Genomic DNA, 17,929 nt, shown 5'->3' with positions numbered 1-17,929 from the left:
GTTTGCACTTGCTGTTACCTCGGCCTGAAATGAGCTGCTCTTTCTTCTTTTCAGCTGTGACTAATTGTAGTCTTTCAAGTGGGGCCTTTGGCTTCATTTTCATTTATAGGAATTGCCATCCCAAGTAATGTTAGACGTCATCATCTTGTCCATCAGGTTGGAAAATTACAATTACAGGACATGCTACTATAGTACATACAGGAATCTCTAATATAGTAGTTGTTAGTTTTTCAGCTTCACTTATTATGGTGATTTTATTTAAAGTATATTCTTAAATGCATGTAATCTTTTTTTGATGTTATAGACAGGATCTTGCTCTGTCTCCAAGAATGGAGTTCAGTGGTGCAATCACAGCTCACTGCAGCAGTCTCAACCTCCTGGACTCAAGCAATCCTCCCGCCTCAACCTCCTGAATAGCTGGGACTACTGGCATGCTTCACCATGCCTGGCTAATTTTGAAATTTTCTGTAGAAACAGGGTCTTGCTGTGTTGCCCAGACTGGTCTCAAACTCCTGGGTTCAAGCAGTCCTCCCACCTTGGCCTCTCAAAGTGCTGGAATTACAGGCGTGAACCCCCATGCCTGGCCAAATGTGCTTAATTTTTGAGTATCTGATAACATCTGGACATTTATGTGTCTGTGATACACAGTGTGAGGATAGTTAATCAGTACACCAAAGATTTGTCTTAAATAAGATGGACGTTAATATATCTTTATGCTCTCGATTTACTTTGTTGAGTAGTATAAGAAATTCTCTAGGAGACTTTTGTATCTACCTTGAGGATGTTGTAAATCTTGTGTATCACACCCTTTGAGAGGGAACAAATAAGTGAAAACACTTGTAATGCATTATGATAATTCCTGAAATGGAGAGATGAATGTGGGCTAGCGGGACCGCTAAAGAGGAAATGATTAGTCTGTCCTAGAACAAAGATTTCTGAAGAAGTTTGCATGGTGGATGGCACATGGACAACATTTAAAGCAAAATAAACTGTCCTAACATGAGACAGCACCGTGTGTTTGAGGCATTGCAGCTAGTTCTTAGTGACTAAAGTGTGAAGGAGGTAGGATTCCAGTCATTCTTGTTCGTAAGCTACAGTTTTCAAATTTGTGGGATCCTTTTCCCGTTTCTAGAAAAAGTCTCTCTTTTTTCTGAATAAAAGAATACAATGTCTTAAAGACATAAAAGTAGAGCTGTTCTTGTTGCTCAGGTCCTCCCTTGTCCTCTTGCCCCTACCCCATCCTCCACCTCACAAGCAGTTCCTTAGCCACATCTTTAGAGCCCTAGAATTCTGGGAATATGCTCTGTGTCATGATACTAAGGCATTCTTTTAATGTACTTTAAATGGCTCTTTTTGCAGAAACTAAGACGTAATGACAGTAAACTGAAATACATGTTTAAGCAACCATACAGACAGTAATTAGTGGCTTAGTTGATCACTGTAAGGCTGGCAATCAGAGTAATGCTGTGATTGCCACCATTCATCAGCAGGGCTATAAGTGATGGCTTGGAATAAGCACGGTTATTCCAGAAAACGCCACTTCCTTTTCTGCTACATATTTGTTTATACCCAGCTTCAGACCAGAAGAACTAAAGATCACATCAAAATATATAGATTGTACTAGAGAGTATGCATTACAAATCAGCAAGCCACTAGTGACTATTATACATAGTTATTAATATTGAGTATGAGATTTGTTTAAATGATAGTCAAAATGAAAATGTAATTGTAAACTATGCCATATTCCCCAGAGGAGAGAAGTATATAAGTTGTTCAGGGGAATAAATGCTTTCCTTGCCACTTCCCTCTGTAAGAGATTTCTCTGCCGGAGTTTTCTGTAACAGCCAATAAGTTCTGTAATCTGTGATAACTTTAATACCATTTATTCTGTAAATACAGTAGATGATTTTATAACGTAATTATAAAGTGGTTTGCTAAATGAGGGTATAACACTTGAGATCACTGAAGGTTAGTTTGTAAAAGGTCAAAATAAAAGTCTAAAATTGTTGTTTTCTCCTAATTTTGTTTAAATAAGGACAGACTCTAGGTTACCAAATGGATTAGCTGTTTGTCTTTAAAAGAGTGATATTTTGCAACATAGCTTTGAATAATGATTATTCAGTGGATAGCACTGCAAAGGCATGTCATGCAGTGCTCTGTGTTGTTGGTCGATAAAGGGCCATGTAACTTAGAATTCCAGTGAGGACGTGACACGATTGATACCCTAGAATGAAAATGACTATAACTCAGACTCTAGTCTGGTCAGGCGGCCAGCTATTTTTGTTAAAGTAGGTTACAGAGCAATTTTCTCTCAAAACTAGAACTTCATGAAAACTTTTTTTGTTCGTTCACCACTGATAAGTGATCAGTTTGTTTTGAACCATAGAATCTTAACCCTAGAATTTGACTATGGGTACCATGAAGAATGTTTGTCTAAAATACAGATTCTTACACCTCACATCCGAAAGTATTTGTTTTAATATGTTTGGAGCAGAGTTCAGGAATATGCATTTTTGGCACAACCATAAGTAATTCTGCTGCTGGTGGTCCTCATTCCTCACTTCAGAAATACTGCGACAGATCACAGTTGACCTAATTGCAGCCTTGAAAGTGTTTAAAGTATGTTATATGTCAACCCTCCTTGACTGCTAAAACTATTCATAATGCTTCAAAGGAATGTCTAATTTTGAGTGCTATGCCTTTCCAATGAACTGTAATTATGAACACTTTGTCAAATACATTGATAAATAGTAAGTTAATTTTCTATATAGGGTTATTGGATAGCAAACAATAACATTTTGGAAAGAAGCTACTAATATGATATTTACTTCTTGGCGGTAATAAGAAGTACCAAATTTAAGACCATATTATCAGAGTAATACAGATTATACTGAACTTTCTGTTACTACTAGGATGTATGACTCTAACTCATTGAACTTTGTGCAAAAGAGATAGATTCAAGATCAGAAAACAGCCATGCACTGTTCATAATTATTAATTTTTTCATCTTGAGAAATAACTACTTTGATTTTGCAAAGTTATCTAATAAAAGTATACTAATTATTAGTGTAGTAGTAGCTGGATAATAGTATGAATAGTATGCTGTATACTATTCTAGCTGCTTGACATATAATTACTTCTCACAATGATCCTATGTGACAAATACTGTTTTTTTGAGACTGAGTCTCACTCTGTCACCCAGGCTGGAGAGCAGTGACACAATGTTGGCTCACTGCAACCTCCACCCTCTGGGTTCAGGCGATTCTCCTGCCTCAGCCTCCTGAGTAGCTGGGATTGCAGGCACCCACCGCCATGACCAGCTAATTGTATTTTTAGTAGAGATGGGGTTTCACCATTTAGGCCAGGCTCATCTTGAACCCCTGACCCCAAGCGATCTGCCCGCCTCGGCTTCTCAAAATTCTAGGATTACAGGCGTGAGCCATCGCTCCTGGCCATTAATACTGTTACTGTGTCTCCATTTTACAGATGAGGAAATTATGATGCAGAGAAGTGAAGTACATAGTGGGTCAGTATAGATTTTGAAGGATGTACGAGTGACATAAAGTGATTGATCTAGTTTCTTACACAGAGACAAAAACTGATTAAAAGTCATTTAAAATTGTGCTTTCTGTTTATCACTTACTTATCCATAAAATAACAGTATCCTCTGGTGAATTAGTTCCTGCATTGCTATCTTATATGAAAACTTGCCTGGAAAACCTTGGAATTCTTTGTAGAGGAATGTGGCATAAAATTGAGGTGTATTTGGAAGGCCGAGGCATGTATTTGGAAGGCCGAGGTTCAAGTTTGGAAGTTCAAACTTGAACCCAGGAGTTTGAGAGCAGCCTGAACAACATAGTGAGCACCCCCACCCCGCCGCCATCTCTACAGAAAAATTTTAAAATTAGCCAAGCATGGTGCACACACCCACCTCTAGTCCCAGCTACGTGGGAGGCTGAGGTGGGAGGATCGCTTGAGCCCAGGAAACCAAGGCTGCAGTAAGCCATGTTCATGCCACCATTCTCCAGCCTGGATGACAGTGTGACCCTGTCTCAAAAAGAAAAATTAGGCATAATATTTAAATATCAGTAACTAGTTTAAAGGAGTAAAGAGTTGCTTTAATTTTTAAAAAGTGACATAAACTGAATTAACACCACATACCTGTGGTGTGAAGTGATTAGAGTGGTAGAGGTTATAGCCCACCGATCAGAAGAGTCTGAAAAGTTTGGGTCCTTTCCTTATACTTGTTCATTCAGTGAACTCCATCAAAGAGACATTCAATCTCAGACTCTCTAGCTGTCTCTCTCTCTCTCTTCCGCCTCCCTCTCTCCCTCTTTCTCTTTCTCTCTCTGTTCCTCCCTCGCTTCCCCCGCCATCCCCATCAGTCTTATTCCAGCTGAGACCTATGACTCATGAAACATAGATAAGCATTTCTCCTTTCTCTTGCCACAACTGTTCTCTCATCTTGTGATGATAACTTTTCTAGGTTCAGAATTCCCAGAATCAGATGTTTTTCTTCCCTGAAAGTATCATAAGGCAAGGTCTGGGTCTATTTTCAGTCACCATTATATCCTCAGCATCTAATACATGGTTAATGTCCAATAAATTCTATCTGTGGATAGAATGTATTCATCAGTTAGGGACTTTTGACATGTTATTGCTTTGTACCTTACCAAATCTAGCTTTGTTTTGATAAAGGCCAAAGAAGTCCACCAGTAGAAGATAATGGTGAAGCATTGTTTAAAGTTCATCCTCTACCATAAAACTTCTTTTCTTTGTCCTGTTAGGGAGAATTCTTCAGAGAGGCTTTTAAAAGTAGAAATCACTCTAGGGAATCACTGTTTCACCTTCAGAAGGAACAAAGGTAGAAAACAGATGATGAGCAATTTAAAGTCAGTGATAACAGTGTTTTATTCTTCTCTAAAGAACACTGTTTCTTTAAAAGTACAAACTGGTTAAGCATGTGTGGCTGACCCCCACAAGTGGATACATGATGTATTTGTGGAGTTCCCCATTCCCTCTGCTTCTCCCTCTGAGTCAAGCTATTGTAAGGCAGATTCATTAAGTGAACAAATACTTACTAAATATCCACGATGTGCCAGCCACCATTCTGAATGCTAGCATTACAGTAGTAAGGAAAACAGACAAAAATCCTGTGCTCATGGAGCCAGTCTAGTTGGAGAATATACGTGATAAAATATACGATCATCAATAATTGGAAAAATTGAAGCAAGCCTAGCGAAGAAAGTTTGTGTACATGAGCTCCATTTTCCCTCCTCCTCATCTGGAGCCAACTGGTCAGGTATGAACTTATTCCTTAGAGGTTACTCCTGACTGGGATGCGTGCCTTCATCATGCATTGAATGGGCTGTAGGCCAACATAGATTTGTAAAGATTCAAATCAAAACTTTGCATTTGTTATGATTTTATAAAGAGAAATTATCAATATATTTTTTCAATCAAATTTTTTAAACTAGTAAAATTTTCAAGATTTGATTAACTATAATCCCATGAAATCTGAAGGAGGTTGAAATAGAGAATTACCTCCTAACTCCACTTTATTTGCAGCCAGTTAAGATGACATAAAAGTCAGTCATGGCCAGACGCAGTGGCTCACACCTGTAATCCCAGCACTTTGGGAGGCCAAGGTGGGTGGATCACCTCAGGTCAGAAGTTCGACACCAGCCTGGCCAACCTGGTGAAAACCTGTCTCTACTAAAAATACAGAATCAGCTGGGTGTGGTGGCACATGCCTGTAATCCCAGCTGCTAGGGAAGCTGAAAGAGGAGAATCGCTTGAACCCGGGAGGCAGAGGCTGTGGTGAGCTGAAATTGCACCACTGCATTCCAGCCTGGGCAACAAGAGCGAGACTCCATCTCAAAAAAAAAAAAAGAGTCAGATAAAGATCATCATATCAGTTTTATTTTTGATAAAGCTCTACTGGAGTGTGGCTTAGATTTGGCCTAAAATCATGCCTCTCAATATTTTCCTTCAATGACTAGTCCTTGGAATGTGAAGAATAAACCTTTTTAACCCATAGTAAGAGCTTTATACCCATCAAGCTCCAGTAGCAGGGAGACTGAGAGCGAGACCTATCTTGTCCCTAGAAAGCAGGCATAGGTCTGAGCTGTTTGTGCTTACCACAAGGCAACAGAAAGGAAGCAGGATACTCACACACTTTGTGGCAGGCAGATCTGAGAAAGAGAGCAGGAAGGACACACACTTCATTGTCAGTGCCCTCTTGCCAATTTGCCTTCAATCAGTTTGTGTTTCTTCACTTTAGGGGTTAGTGAATAAGGGATGGAGAGAGAACAGATGTGTTTTGTGGTTACTTTTCCCTTCGGGGGAGTGGAGTGAAAAACGGATCTCCTTTATGAAAACTTGAGAATTTCTTGTTATATAGCAAATGCAAAGTGGCAAAAAATGATCAATGTATAATTCACATAAATAGTACATGTGCCTTAGATGTCTTTTGATTTGTTAAAATATTTCATTCTTATATAATGGTCATAGTTTTTGCCTTTGGGAAGTGTTCTTGATTTTTAAATTAATGTTTTAAATCCATTTTGAGCCTGATTGATGGGTTGAAGTAAGCAGATACTCACAGAGGTTATTCTTGGAGAGCAGCGTCATCATTGAGTCGCAGTGAGCAGAGGCTAAACAGATGTGCTCATCATAAGCCACTTGGTAGTATAATTGGAATACTATACTTCATAATTTTATATGAAAAATACTGAAGCTCAAAGAGGGAATTAGAATTATTTTGAGTAGAATTTTTTAGATGAAGTTCTGTTAATGCAGGTAATACTGAATTCATTCACTACGTTATATGGTTCTCTACGTCTTTGAGAAAAATAGAACTAAACAGCAATAAAAACTAAAGGAAACATTTTAAGAAAATATTTTAAGGTTCACCAAAATATTGCTCTCCCGTTTGAATTTATAATGGTACCAAATACTATATACCAATAATTTATAATGGTACCAAATACTAGATACCAAATACTAAATACCAAATAATTTCTTTCAGGATTGTTACATGATAATTTACATGTAACAATCTTGAAAAAAACTATACGTGAAGTAAGATCTTAGACAGTGTGTTATAGATGAGCTCTTATTTTCAGAAAGATTTCCTTCTGTGGATGTTAAAACTACATATTGTTTAAACAACATGAAAAAAATTAGTAGAATAAAAATTATAGAACTGAAAGTGTTCTTTTATAAAATTCTCTTGACCAAAGATGAATAACCTTGTTTAAAACTTACTAATCTAATATCCAGAATTTACGAGGAACTCAAACAAATAAGAAAAAAACAAGTAATCCCATCAAAAAGTGAGCAAAGGTTATAGACATTTCTCAAAAGAAGACATACAGACATCCAACAAACGTATGAAAAATTGCTCAACATCACTGATCATCAGGGAAATACATATTAAAGCCACAATGAGATACCACCTTATGCCTGCAAGCATGGCCATAATTTTTTTTTCTTTCTTTCTTTTTTTTTTTGAGACAGGGTCTCACTTTGTTGCCCAGGCTGGAGTGCAGGGGTGTGTTCTCTGCTCTCTGCAACCTCTGCCTCCCAGGTTCAAGCATTTCTCCTGCCCTAGCCTCCCAAGTAGCTGGGATTACAGGCATGCACCACCATGCCTGGCAAGTTTTTGTATTTTTAATAGAGACAGAGTTTCACCGTGTTGGCCAGGCTGGCCTTACACTCCTGACCTCAAGTGATCTGCTCACCTTGGCCTCCCAACATGCTAGGATTACAGGTGTGAGCCACTGTGCCTGGCCAAGAATGGCCATAATTAAGAAGTCAAAAAAACAGTAGATGTTGGCTTGGATGTGATGAAAAGGGAACAGTTTTTTTTTTTTTCCTTTTTTACAAAATGACAGTTTTTATTCATTGTCAGAAAAGGGAACAGTTTTACACCGCTATTGGGAATGTAAATTAGTACAACTGCTATGGGAAACAGTATGGAGGTCCCTTAAAGAAGTAAAAGTAGAACTACCATTTAATCCAGCAATCCCACTACTGGGTGTCTGTCCAAAGGAAAAGAAGTAATTATATGAAAAACATACACACATACACACACACCCTGCATGTTTGTAGCAGCACAATTTGCAATTGCAAAGATAGGGAAACTACCTAAGTGTGCCTGTCAACCAACGAGTGCATAAAGAAAATGTGGAATATATGTACCATGGAAGACTACTTAGCCATAAAAAGGAATGCAGCAACTTGGATGGAGCTGGAGGCCATTCTTCTAAATGAAGTAACTCAGAAATAGAAAACCAAATAGCATATGTTCTCATTTATAAGTGGGAACTAAGCCATGAAGTCAAAAAGGCATAAGAGTGATACAATGGACTTTGGGGACTCAAGCGGGGAAGGGTGGAAGTTGGGTGAGGGATAAAAGACTACATTGGGTTTTTATGTAAAATTTCAGTATACACTGCTTGGGTGTTGCATGCACCAAAATCTCAGAAATCACCACTGAAGAACTTAGCCAGGTAACCAAAAATCACGTGTAGCCCAAAAACAACTGAAATAAAAAAATCATTTGTATTGTTAAAAAGATCAAAAGGAAAAACTGAAAATAGATAAATAAATCTACAGGGAAAAAAAGGCTCCAAAGCCGTTGGGGAATAAGTGGGGGGGGGGGGTCGCTTATAAGTCTATCAGGGAGTACTGTGGTGAACATGAAAGGCTTACCCAGTTGATAGCTGTCAGATTAGTGGGTTGGTACAAACCCATTCCTGGAGGTAAGTTGTCAAATTACATGACCACTTGAATTTCCTTCTAACTGTATTACGCTAAGTTATGAAAGTTATTTTGGTTAGCAAAAGGAAAGAATTGAGATTATTTTACCAGGGCCAAAATGTATCTTAGCCTAAAAAATACTGCATTATTTTGTGTAGTCCCCTCAAATTTAAATATGTAATATATATGTGCCGTTTATTGATAAGTAGGTATCTAAGGAAACCATTTCTGGTACATACTGCTATTTTATGTTATACATGGTCAAACCACTAAAATAATAAACAAGGAAAGTGTAGATTCTACAGATAGTGGGAAAGCAAAAGAAATACTTTCAGTACCTTCACTAAGCGATTTAACAAGCAGTGTACTTTTACCAACTTGTAGTTCATAACAATTTTTCCCTTGAGTGTGAGAACATTTAAATTAGGTTCAAATAATGGAAATCATTTTTATTCTCAAAAACAGATTGTACCAATAAAATTGGCCAAGTATATAAATTTTCATTTATATGCTAAGCATTGTGTTTTCCTCACAGGCTCCCATCTGGTGAAGAGTTCCTATCAGTGCCTTGGTAGTCATGTTTCAAACTTCACAGATTCCTTTAGGGCTAACCCAGCGTGAGAGTTATGTATGTAATTCGTTGTTTCATAGCCATGTCTATCTATCACATTCTCATTGTTGAAAGGTTGTTGGATAAAGGATAAAGATTATCCCTCATCTTATCCAGTACAGATTCACATTTTCAACACCTCGACTGTGCTTTTTTTTTTCTGCTCAACTTAGTTGGCTGAGTTCCTTCTTATTGTTACTACAGACATGCTCAGCATTAACATCAGAGTGCTTGTCCTTCCAGTTTTCTGTTTTCGTGAGAAAAGTTCCACTCACAGTCCCATGGTCATGGAAGCAATGATAGGCTTCTCTCTATACCGATTTGAGGCCCCTGGTTTCACCAGTATGTGGATAACCAGCAATTCCTACAATCCAGTGATACAGGGGGCCATGAATTATGTGTGGTGTTGCTTAGCCAAGCTTCAGACTAAGCATGCCGTAGCTTTTGGGCAAGACTGTATGAGCTGACCATAGGAAGATGAGAGGAACACTTAACAGAAACACCATGCAAGGGGAACAAATGGGTCATAAGTGAGAAGGAGAAAACGGTAGTTTCCAGCACTGCCCGCGTCCTGACAGTTTTCCAATTCCATTCCATGTGTGTACCTGAATAGATACCTCTCCCACTTTTCAAAGATAATATCAGGGAATTCCTGTGTTAAAACCCAAGCATAACCCCCAAGTTTAGTTTCCTGGGAAAAAAGACTGAGCTAAAATTTAAGAGAATTAGGGTCTAGGCTTTTGCAAGTCACCTTTGAATCCTCTTGCTCTAAAAATATTATATATATATATATACATATATATATATAAAAAATATATATATATATTTTGTTCTAAAATATACAATATTTTTTGCTCTAAAAATTTTATACAGTATATAAAATATAATATTTTTAGAGCAAGGGGATATATATATATATCACACCAAAATTGTGATAAGCTGTAGTTTTTTCTCATTTTCATGTTTTAATTCTCTTCCTCCTAATAAGAAATTCATTGATTCTTATTTTAGATGTTAAGGACATGTTCACTTCCAGATCTCTCAAAGCTGTTCAGAACCCTGATGGACGTTCCCACCATAGGAGATGTTCGTCAAGACAATCTTGAAATAGATGAAATTGAAGATGAGCATATTAAAGAAGGACCTTCTGATTCTGAAGACATGTAAGTAAATGTCATTAGTAAACACTAGCATTAAAAGAGTTTCTGAATTTATATGTAAAAAAAAAAAAGGGGGATGACTTGCCTAGCTCTTTTTTTAGTCATTAACCTCTGCTATTATGTCTCCTGCATATTATTTTTATTTATTTATTTTAAGACAGGGTCTCACTCTGTCACCTAGCTGGAGTGCAGGTTGGACATAGTGGCTCACACGTATAATCCCAGCACATTGGGAGGCTAAGGCAGAAGGATTGCTTGAACCCAGTAGTTTGAAACCAGCCTGGGCAACATAGTGAGACAAAAAAAAAAAAATTTTTTTTTTGAGACAGTCATGCTCTGTCACCCAGGCTGGAGTGCAGTGGCGTGATCTCAGCTCACTGCAACCTCTGCCTCCCGAGTTCAAGTGATTCTCCTGCTTCAGCCTCCCAAGTAGCTGGGATCACAGGCGCTTGCCACCATGGCTGGTTAATTTTTGTATTTTTGGTGAAAACAGAGTTTCACTGTATTAGTCAGGCTGGTCTCAAACTCGTTACCTCAAGTTATCTGCCCACCTCAGCTTCCCAAAGTGCTGGGATTACAGGCATGAGCTACCACGCCTGGCCAAAAAAAATTTCTTTAAATAGCCAGGTTTGTTACCACACACCTTGCAGTCCCAGCTACTCAGGTGGCTGAGGTGGAAAAATCACTGGAGCCCAAGAGTTTGAGGCAGCAGTGAGCCATGATTATCCCACTGCACCCCATCCTGGGCAGCAGAGTGAGACCCTGTCTCGAAAATGAAAAATAGATAAGCTGGAGTGCAGTGTGGCATGATCATACCTCACTGCATCCTCTGCTGGGCTTCAGCGATCTTCCCACCTCAGCCTCCCAAATAGCTGGGATTACAGGTGTGAGTCACTGTGCCTGGCCAAGTTAATTTATTTTTGCAGAAAAATTAATTTATAAATTTAGTGTAGCCTAAGTGCATACTGTGTTTATAAGTCTACAGTAGTGTATAGTAAAGTCCTATGATAAGTATCCTATAAAGTTTACCATTTTTTATCTTTTATTCCATATTTTCACTATACCTTTTCTATGTTTAGATATATTTAGAATAGACAAATACCATTGTGTTATAGTTGCTTCCAGTGATATGCTGTCCAGGTTTGTAGCTTAGGAGTAATAGGCTATACTGTATAGCCTTGGTAAGTAGTTGGCACAACAATGAAATTGTTGTATGGTGTACAGCCTACATACCTAGGCTATTGAAACTGTAGAACACAGTCATGAATTGCTTAATAACAGGAAACGTTCTGAGAAATGCCCATAACAATGCATTTCTCAGGACGTTTTCTTTTGTTAAGCAATTCATGACTGTGCTCTACAGTTTCCCAGGAAAATGACCAGAAAGCTCCACCTCTCCCTCCTGTCACGTGTGATTTGAAAGCCGTGGCAGTTGGGGACTAGCAGGTAGACTAGTTTCATTTGTGTGTGTGTCCACATGTGTGAGTGCACGCATGAGTTCTGCATGTAATTGGATTGTTTTCACTAACTTGCTTTCTTTGTGATTCATGGGGAATCCTGAATCTAGGAGGGAAATTTAACAAGCAGCACCTCTGAGAGCTGTGAGGAGTGATAGCGCCTCAGATAATAACCTTCCTTTACCTCGTTCAGCATTGGTCAACCTTCTAAACCCCCTCAGACCTCTTTTTGGGGTAATAAAACCAAAGTATTCTAGAGTGAGGTGAGCAGGTAGTGTGTTCAAATCACCTGGAGAAAAAGTTATAAAATATTAGAATTTTTATAATTTATTTTGTGATTTCTTTGAACTTAAGTTTCTGCTCTTTACTTTTACCTTTAGAAAGAACTTCTATTTTGATCTGAATGAAAGTATGTCACTCTCCCAGTGTTTTCTTCTGTAATGAGTTAGGTAGGATCGATGCAGCTGGTACGTTTTCTGGTTTTGGGGATTTTTAATCCTCGTCCTTGCTGCTTAAGTTTCTAGTGAAACTTTATTTTTAAAAGATTGCCTTTTTCATTTTTCTTAAGAGTTCTGTAGATTTTTACTAATGACCTTACAATCTAGAAGAAAAGTTACCTTTTTACTTTTGTTTATTCTGCTTGACTCTGGTCATTAAATACTGAAATACTGTTTTTATTAATCTTATTGGAGAATATAACAACATTCAGGATTTTTATCGTTGACAAAGTGCTGAGTAACAGTTTTTTCCCCCAAAATTTTATGAAATCATTTATTTTTATCTGAATGAACTATAGCTTATTTGTGGCTTATGTTCTTTTATTTTTTTTCTTTAAGCTGCTAAGTTTGTGTTATGCATGTGTTTTTTTAATGAGCAGTTGATGTCAGATTTTATTTTAAAATTTAAGTTAGAAGCCTTTAGTATTAATTGAAAAATTTGAAAACCAAGTTATTTATAAAGTAAGTTATTTCATACTGATATAGGGAAATTTCACTTGATGTTTGTCTTTGGGAAAAAAAAATGTGGTTTTTGGTCTAAATTTTAGTCAAGGTTTTATAAGAAAGCCAACTAAAAACTGAATTCAAGACCAGATTTTTTTAAGTACCTTAAAGTTTTCTGGTGCTCATGTAGTAAAAGTTCTTAATCTTCTCATACTTTCTTATAGTGGCAAGTTTAGCTGCCTCAATTAATACCATCTGCAGAGGGGACTAATTCCTCTAGGCCGTTCACTAGAAGATTTTATAAACAGGTCAACATTTACTCATTGTAGTGATGGTACATAGCAGGTGTGCGTACTACACTGATTTTTTTGAATAAAATTTTTTCGGGAGATACGGTCTCACTCTGTCACCCTAGCTAGAGTACAGTGCTACAATTGTAGCTCATAGCAGCCCTGGACTCCTGGGCTCAAGCAGTCCTCCTGCCACAGACTCCCTAGTAGCTAGGAATACAGGCGCGTGCCACCATGCCCAGCTAAGTGTTTTACAATTTTTTTTTCTACAGAGAAGGTCTCACTATGTTGCCCAGGCTGGTCTCAAACTCCTGGCCTCAAGCAGTCCTCTTGTCTCAGCCTCCCAAAGGGCTAGGATTATAGGCATGAGCCCCTGCACCCAGCCTAAATTAGTCTTGCAATTGTATATTAAGTTAAATGCTGCTAGGGGGATGACTCAAGAGATTAGACACTTTTTTCTCCTTATAATTAGATGTTTTGCTTTTCTTTAGCTCCTGTAAGTCAAATTGTAGCAGTTTGTACATATAAGTACAAAATAAAGATATTTCTACATAAAAAGATTATTTACTCTTTCTATTAATGGAAATTATATTGACAGTCTTGCACAGTAATGGTTATATTTTAGTTCTTCAGTAAATATTTGATTTGGTCTAAACTTTTAGAAAGGCGTTAATTACCCTTTTGTCCTGTTAAGCATTGTCTTTCTCAGAGATGAGATCCTTGGCTTAGTTAAATAATCTCTTTCAGAAGTCTCAGACCTCTAAAACATCAGTTAACTCCTTTAGTCTACAAACTTTTCCATTTCCATGCCACGTTAGGAGAAAGAAGCAAATCATCATAAGAGGAAAAAAGTTTCCGAGTATGTTTCTCAGACATTATAGAAGCGGTCAAAGACCTAGATTGCAATGCTGTGTCATGTATTGACTATGTGGCCTTGAGCAAGTCATTTAAACACTTTGGTCAGTAGTTTCCATGTCTCTAAAGTGAATGTGGTGTGGATAAAATTTGAATAATAGGATAAAACTGTTTAATAAACGATAGTTCTATATAAATGTATGGTATTATTTGTATAAGTTATTTCATTTTAGCATCTATAATCCCATGAAAATAGAATTAATATTCTGACCAATACTTTGGAAACAAGATTCTCCGGTGAAGAGTTATGGTGGTTGGTATAGGCTAATTACACAGAAAAAGTTACTTGTTAGAACATTTTTATGAATAGGCATCTAAGATAAGATTTCTGGTGACCATTTTATTAACTGGGTTATCCTGTTAATATGAACATGTAATTCCCTAAATATTTCCATTTCTAAAAATTCAAATGCCCAGTGGACATTTATATGGAAAGCCTTTTGTATAGTGTCCAGCTATTAGCCACATAGAGATTTTGAAAATTTCAAAATTTCATAAAGGAGAAAATAATTTATTATTTGTTTTAGAAAAACTTCTGTAGTCTGGCCTCTTAAAATGTCAAAACATTATTTCAGAATTTAAGCAATGAGTAACATTGAGAGTTATGTAATTCTCTTTGGCAAGTTGGGATCATTTTAAACAAATCATCTCCTGGCTTATATATTCCAGAATATGTGTTATGTGATATATTTATCAACTGTATTCATCCTCAACTTATGGGTGAAAAACAAGGATTTTTCCAGATTTCTTGTTATCTACTATTAGGATTTTTAAGTAGGAGTAAAATTTCAGCATGAGGTGGTTTTAGTTGTTTAACTTTGTAAATTTCAATGTGTTTGAAACTTTTAGTTAAACTTTTATAATTTCAGTGTGTTTGAAGAAACTGACACAGATTTACAAGAGCTGCAGGCATCGATGGAACAGTTACTTAGGGAACAGCCTGGTGAAGAATACAGTGAAGAAGAAGAGTCAGTCTTAAAGAACAGTTATGTGGAGCCAGCTGCAAATGGGACAGATGTGGCAGATGAAGATGACAACCCCAGCAGTGAAAGTGCCCTGAACGAAGAATGGCACTCAGGTAGGTGCATCATCGGAGTTTTGGACCTTTTTCTTTTATAGTTTACAAGTATTTCAAGTAGAGTGTATTTTTCTAATCTCTGCTATGAACCATCTTCAACTTTAAATACAACTGAAGCATGCCTCTGGGTGTCTCTCCTTTTTCATTCTTTTTCTTTTCATACAAATGTGTGATTTTCCATTTCTTTCCCATTAAATTTTCTATTTCCTATTACAGCAATGCTTTTTTGAAGCATTTTAATTCTAATAACCACTTCTTGACCAATTTTTCCAGTAATAAAGATAATAATGTTTTCTTAGCATTCTATATTTTAGAAAGAGCTTCTACATATATTGGCTAATCAGCAGGTTTTACACTGAAAGCAGTTTTTAAAGTATGAAAAACTCTTTTCATAAATTTGGAAACTTTCTCTGTTACAGCATTACCCCCAAGATGCACAGAAAGTGTGTCTATTTCAATAAGTATATTAATTTAGGAAGAAAAGCTAATGTGAAAAGATTAAGTAATTTTTTTTCAAAGTGTCTTGAGCATGTACATGACAAAACATGTTGGCCATTTATAATTTCTAGGTGCTTTGCTAACATGTAATAATGTATGTCTTAGGTTGTCTACCTTCCGCAGGCTTTTCCATGGTATGGCCTGCATTTATTATCAACTTTTGAAAATAGTAGTACAGTTAGCTGCTTCAAAGAAGAACATGGAGGTGTGCTTTTTCCATTTTTTATTCATTTAAATAACATCTCTGGTAATATTTTTATTCCAAGCTGATTTATTTTTTATGTGTATAAAGGAAAAGTAATATTCTTGTTTAGACAGATTTAGACATACTTTTTGCCATATAAAGGACAAATATTAAAATGACAAAAACTGTTTATATTGAAAGTAGAAGTAGTCTACTTCAGTGACATTATTCATCTGTCATAGAATTTTAGTCTATTAGGGTAAGAATTATTTTATTCAGTTTTATTTTTTAATCGAAATGCCTATTTTAATTTTGTTTTTAGATAACAGTGATGGTGAAACTACTAGTGAATGTGAATACGATAGTGTCTTTAACCATTTAGAGGAACTGAGACTTCATCTGGAGCAGGAAATAGGCTTTGAAAAATTCTTTGAGGTTTATGAGAAAATAAAGGTAGGTAAAAAGTCAACTAAAACACTTAAAATGTGCTCTGAAGATTAGAGAATGTTGATGATCTTTATTGGTCATTAGATTTATTATAAACAAAAAGTGAAGTCTATAATTAGAGAAAGTTATTCAAATATTAATTTATATTTGGGAATTTGGTATAGGCTATTCATGAAGATGAAGATGAAAATATTGAAATTTGTTCAAAAATAGTTCAAAATATTTTGGGAAATGAACATCAGCATCTTTATGCCAAGATTCTTCATTTAGTCATGGCAGATGGAGCCTACCAAGAAGGTAAGATTTCCTCACATGTCTGTATAATTTTCAATAAATGTGAGAAAACAAGATGATACATGTATATGAATCAGCTTAAATCACATCCATTTTGTGAAATCTGCATGGGGACTATATTACTTTTAAGTAATTATAAAATCAAACTTGTCATAAAGTTTCACTGATAAGTCCTTTAAGTCCATATTTTTAATTTAATTTATAAGTGACATTTGAACGAGATTTTTAAAAATCTTACTAGACAGATTTTTGGACAGCTGTAGCAATTAGAATAATCCTAGCTGGGTGTAGTGGCACATAGTTGTGATTCCAGCTACTTGGGAGGTTTAACTGGGAGGATCGCTTGAGGCCAGAAGTTTGAGACCATCCTAGACAACACTGAAATCCTATCTTTACGCACAAAAAAATTTTTAATTAGCTAGGCATGGTGGTGGGCACCTGTAGTCCCAGCTACTCAGGAGACTGAGGCCGGAGGATTGCTTGAGCCCAGGAGTGTGAAGCTCCAGTGAGCTGTGATTTTGCCACTGCACTCAGCCTCTGCAACAGAGCCAGACCCTGTCTCTAAAATGAGCAAGATTATAAATTAAAATAATTCTTTGTTTTGTTTTTTATTTTGTTTTTTGTGACAGAGTCTTGTTGCCCAGGCTGGAGTGCAGTGGTGCCATCTCGGCTCACTGCAACCTCCACCCCCTAGGCACAAGCGATTCTCCTGTCTTAGTCTCCCAAGAAGGTGGGATTATAGGCATGTGCCACCACACCTGCTGATTTTTGTATTTTTAGTAGAGACAGGGTTTCACCATGTGGGCCAGGCAGATCTTGAACTCTTGACCTCAGGTGATCTGCCTGCCTCGGCCTCCCACAGTGCTAGGATTCCAGGTGTGAGCCACTGCGCCTGGCCCTAGAATAATTCTTATCAAGGATGTAGTATTAAACTTTGTGTGTGTGTGTGTGAGATGGAGTCTTGCTCTGTTGCCCAGGCTGGAGTGCAGTGGCGCAATCTCAGCTCATTGCAACCTCTGCTGCCTGGGTTCAAGTGATTCTCCTGTCTCAGCCTCCTGAGTAGTTGGGCCTACAGGTGCCACCACACCTGCCTAATTTTTGTACTTTTAGTAGAAATGGGGTCTCACTATGGTTGGCCAGGCTGCCCTCAAACTCCTGACCTCAAATGATTAGCCCTCCTTGGCCTCCCAAAGTGCTGGGATTATAGGCGTGAGCCACTGCACCTGGCAAAACTTTTAAACACAAAAAGCAATAGGTAAAATTTGGAACAAGAATTTATTTCTAGATTA

The 17,929-nt window shown here is 37.2% G+C and overlaps 1 protein-coding gene across 6 annotated transcripts in view; it reads left to right on the top strand.

Moving 5' to 3' along the window:
* NEK1 (NIMA related kinase 1) overlaps nucleotides 1-17,929 on the top strand; it is a 202,056-nt gene that overhangs the window by 177,286 nt on the left and 6,841 nt on the right. For all 6 annotated transcript variants that reach the window (XM_032298641.1, XM_032298646.1, XM_032298643.1 and 3 more), the window contains 4 exons: nucleotides 10,388-10,539; nucleotides 15,009-15,217; nucleotides 16,222-16,352; nucleotides 16,511-16,643. In XM_032298641.1, the coding sequence (XP_032154532.1) occupies nucleotides 10,388-10,539; nucleotides 15,009-15,217; nucleotides 16,222-16,352; nucleotides 16,511-16,643 (625 nt within the window). The remainder of the gene's footprint in view (nucleotides 1-10,387; nucleotides 10,540-15,008; nucleotides 15,218-16,221; nucleotides 16,353-16,510; nucleotides 16,644-17,929) is intronic.

This window comes from Sapajus apella, unplaced genomic scaffold (genome assembly GCF_009761245.1).
Source record: "Sapajus apella isolate SASKATOON/1434 unplaced genomic scaffold, GSC_monkey_1.0 scaffold39, whole genome shotgun sequence".
Taxonomy (NCBI): domain Eukaryota; kingdom Metazoa; phylum Chordata; class Mammalia; order Primates; family Cebidae; genus Sapajus; species Sapajus apella.
The sequence above is the reverse complement of the archived record's forward strand: the minus strand, read 5'-3'. Positions and strand labels throughout refer to the sequence as shown.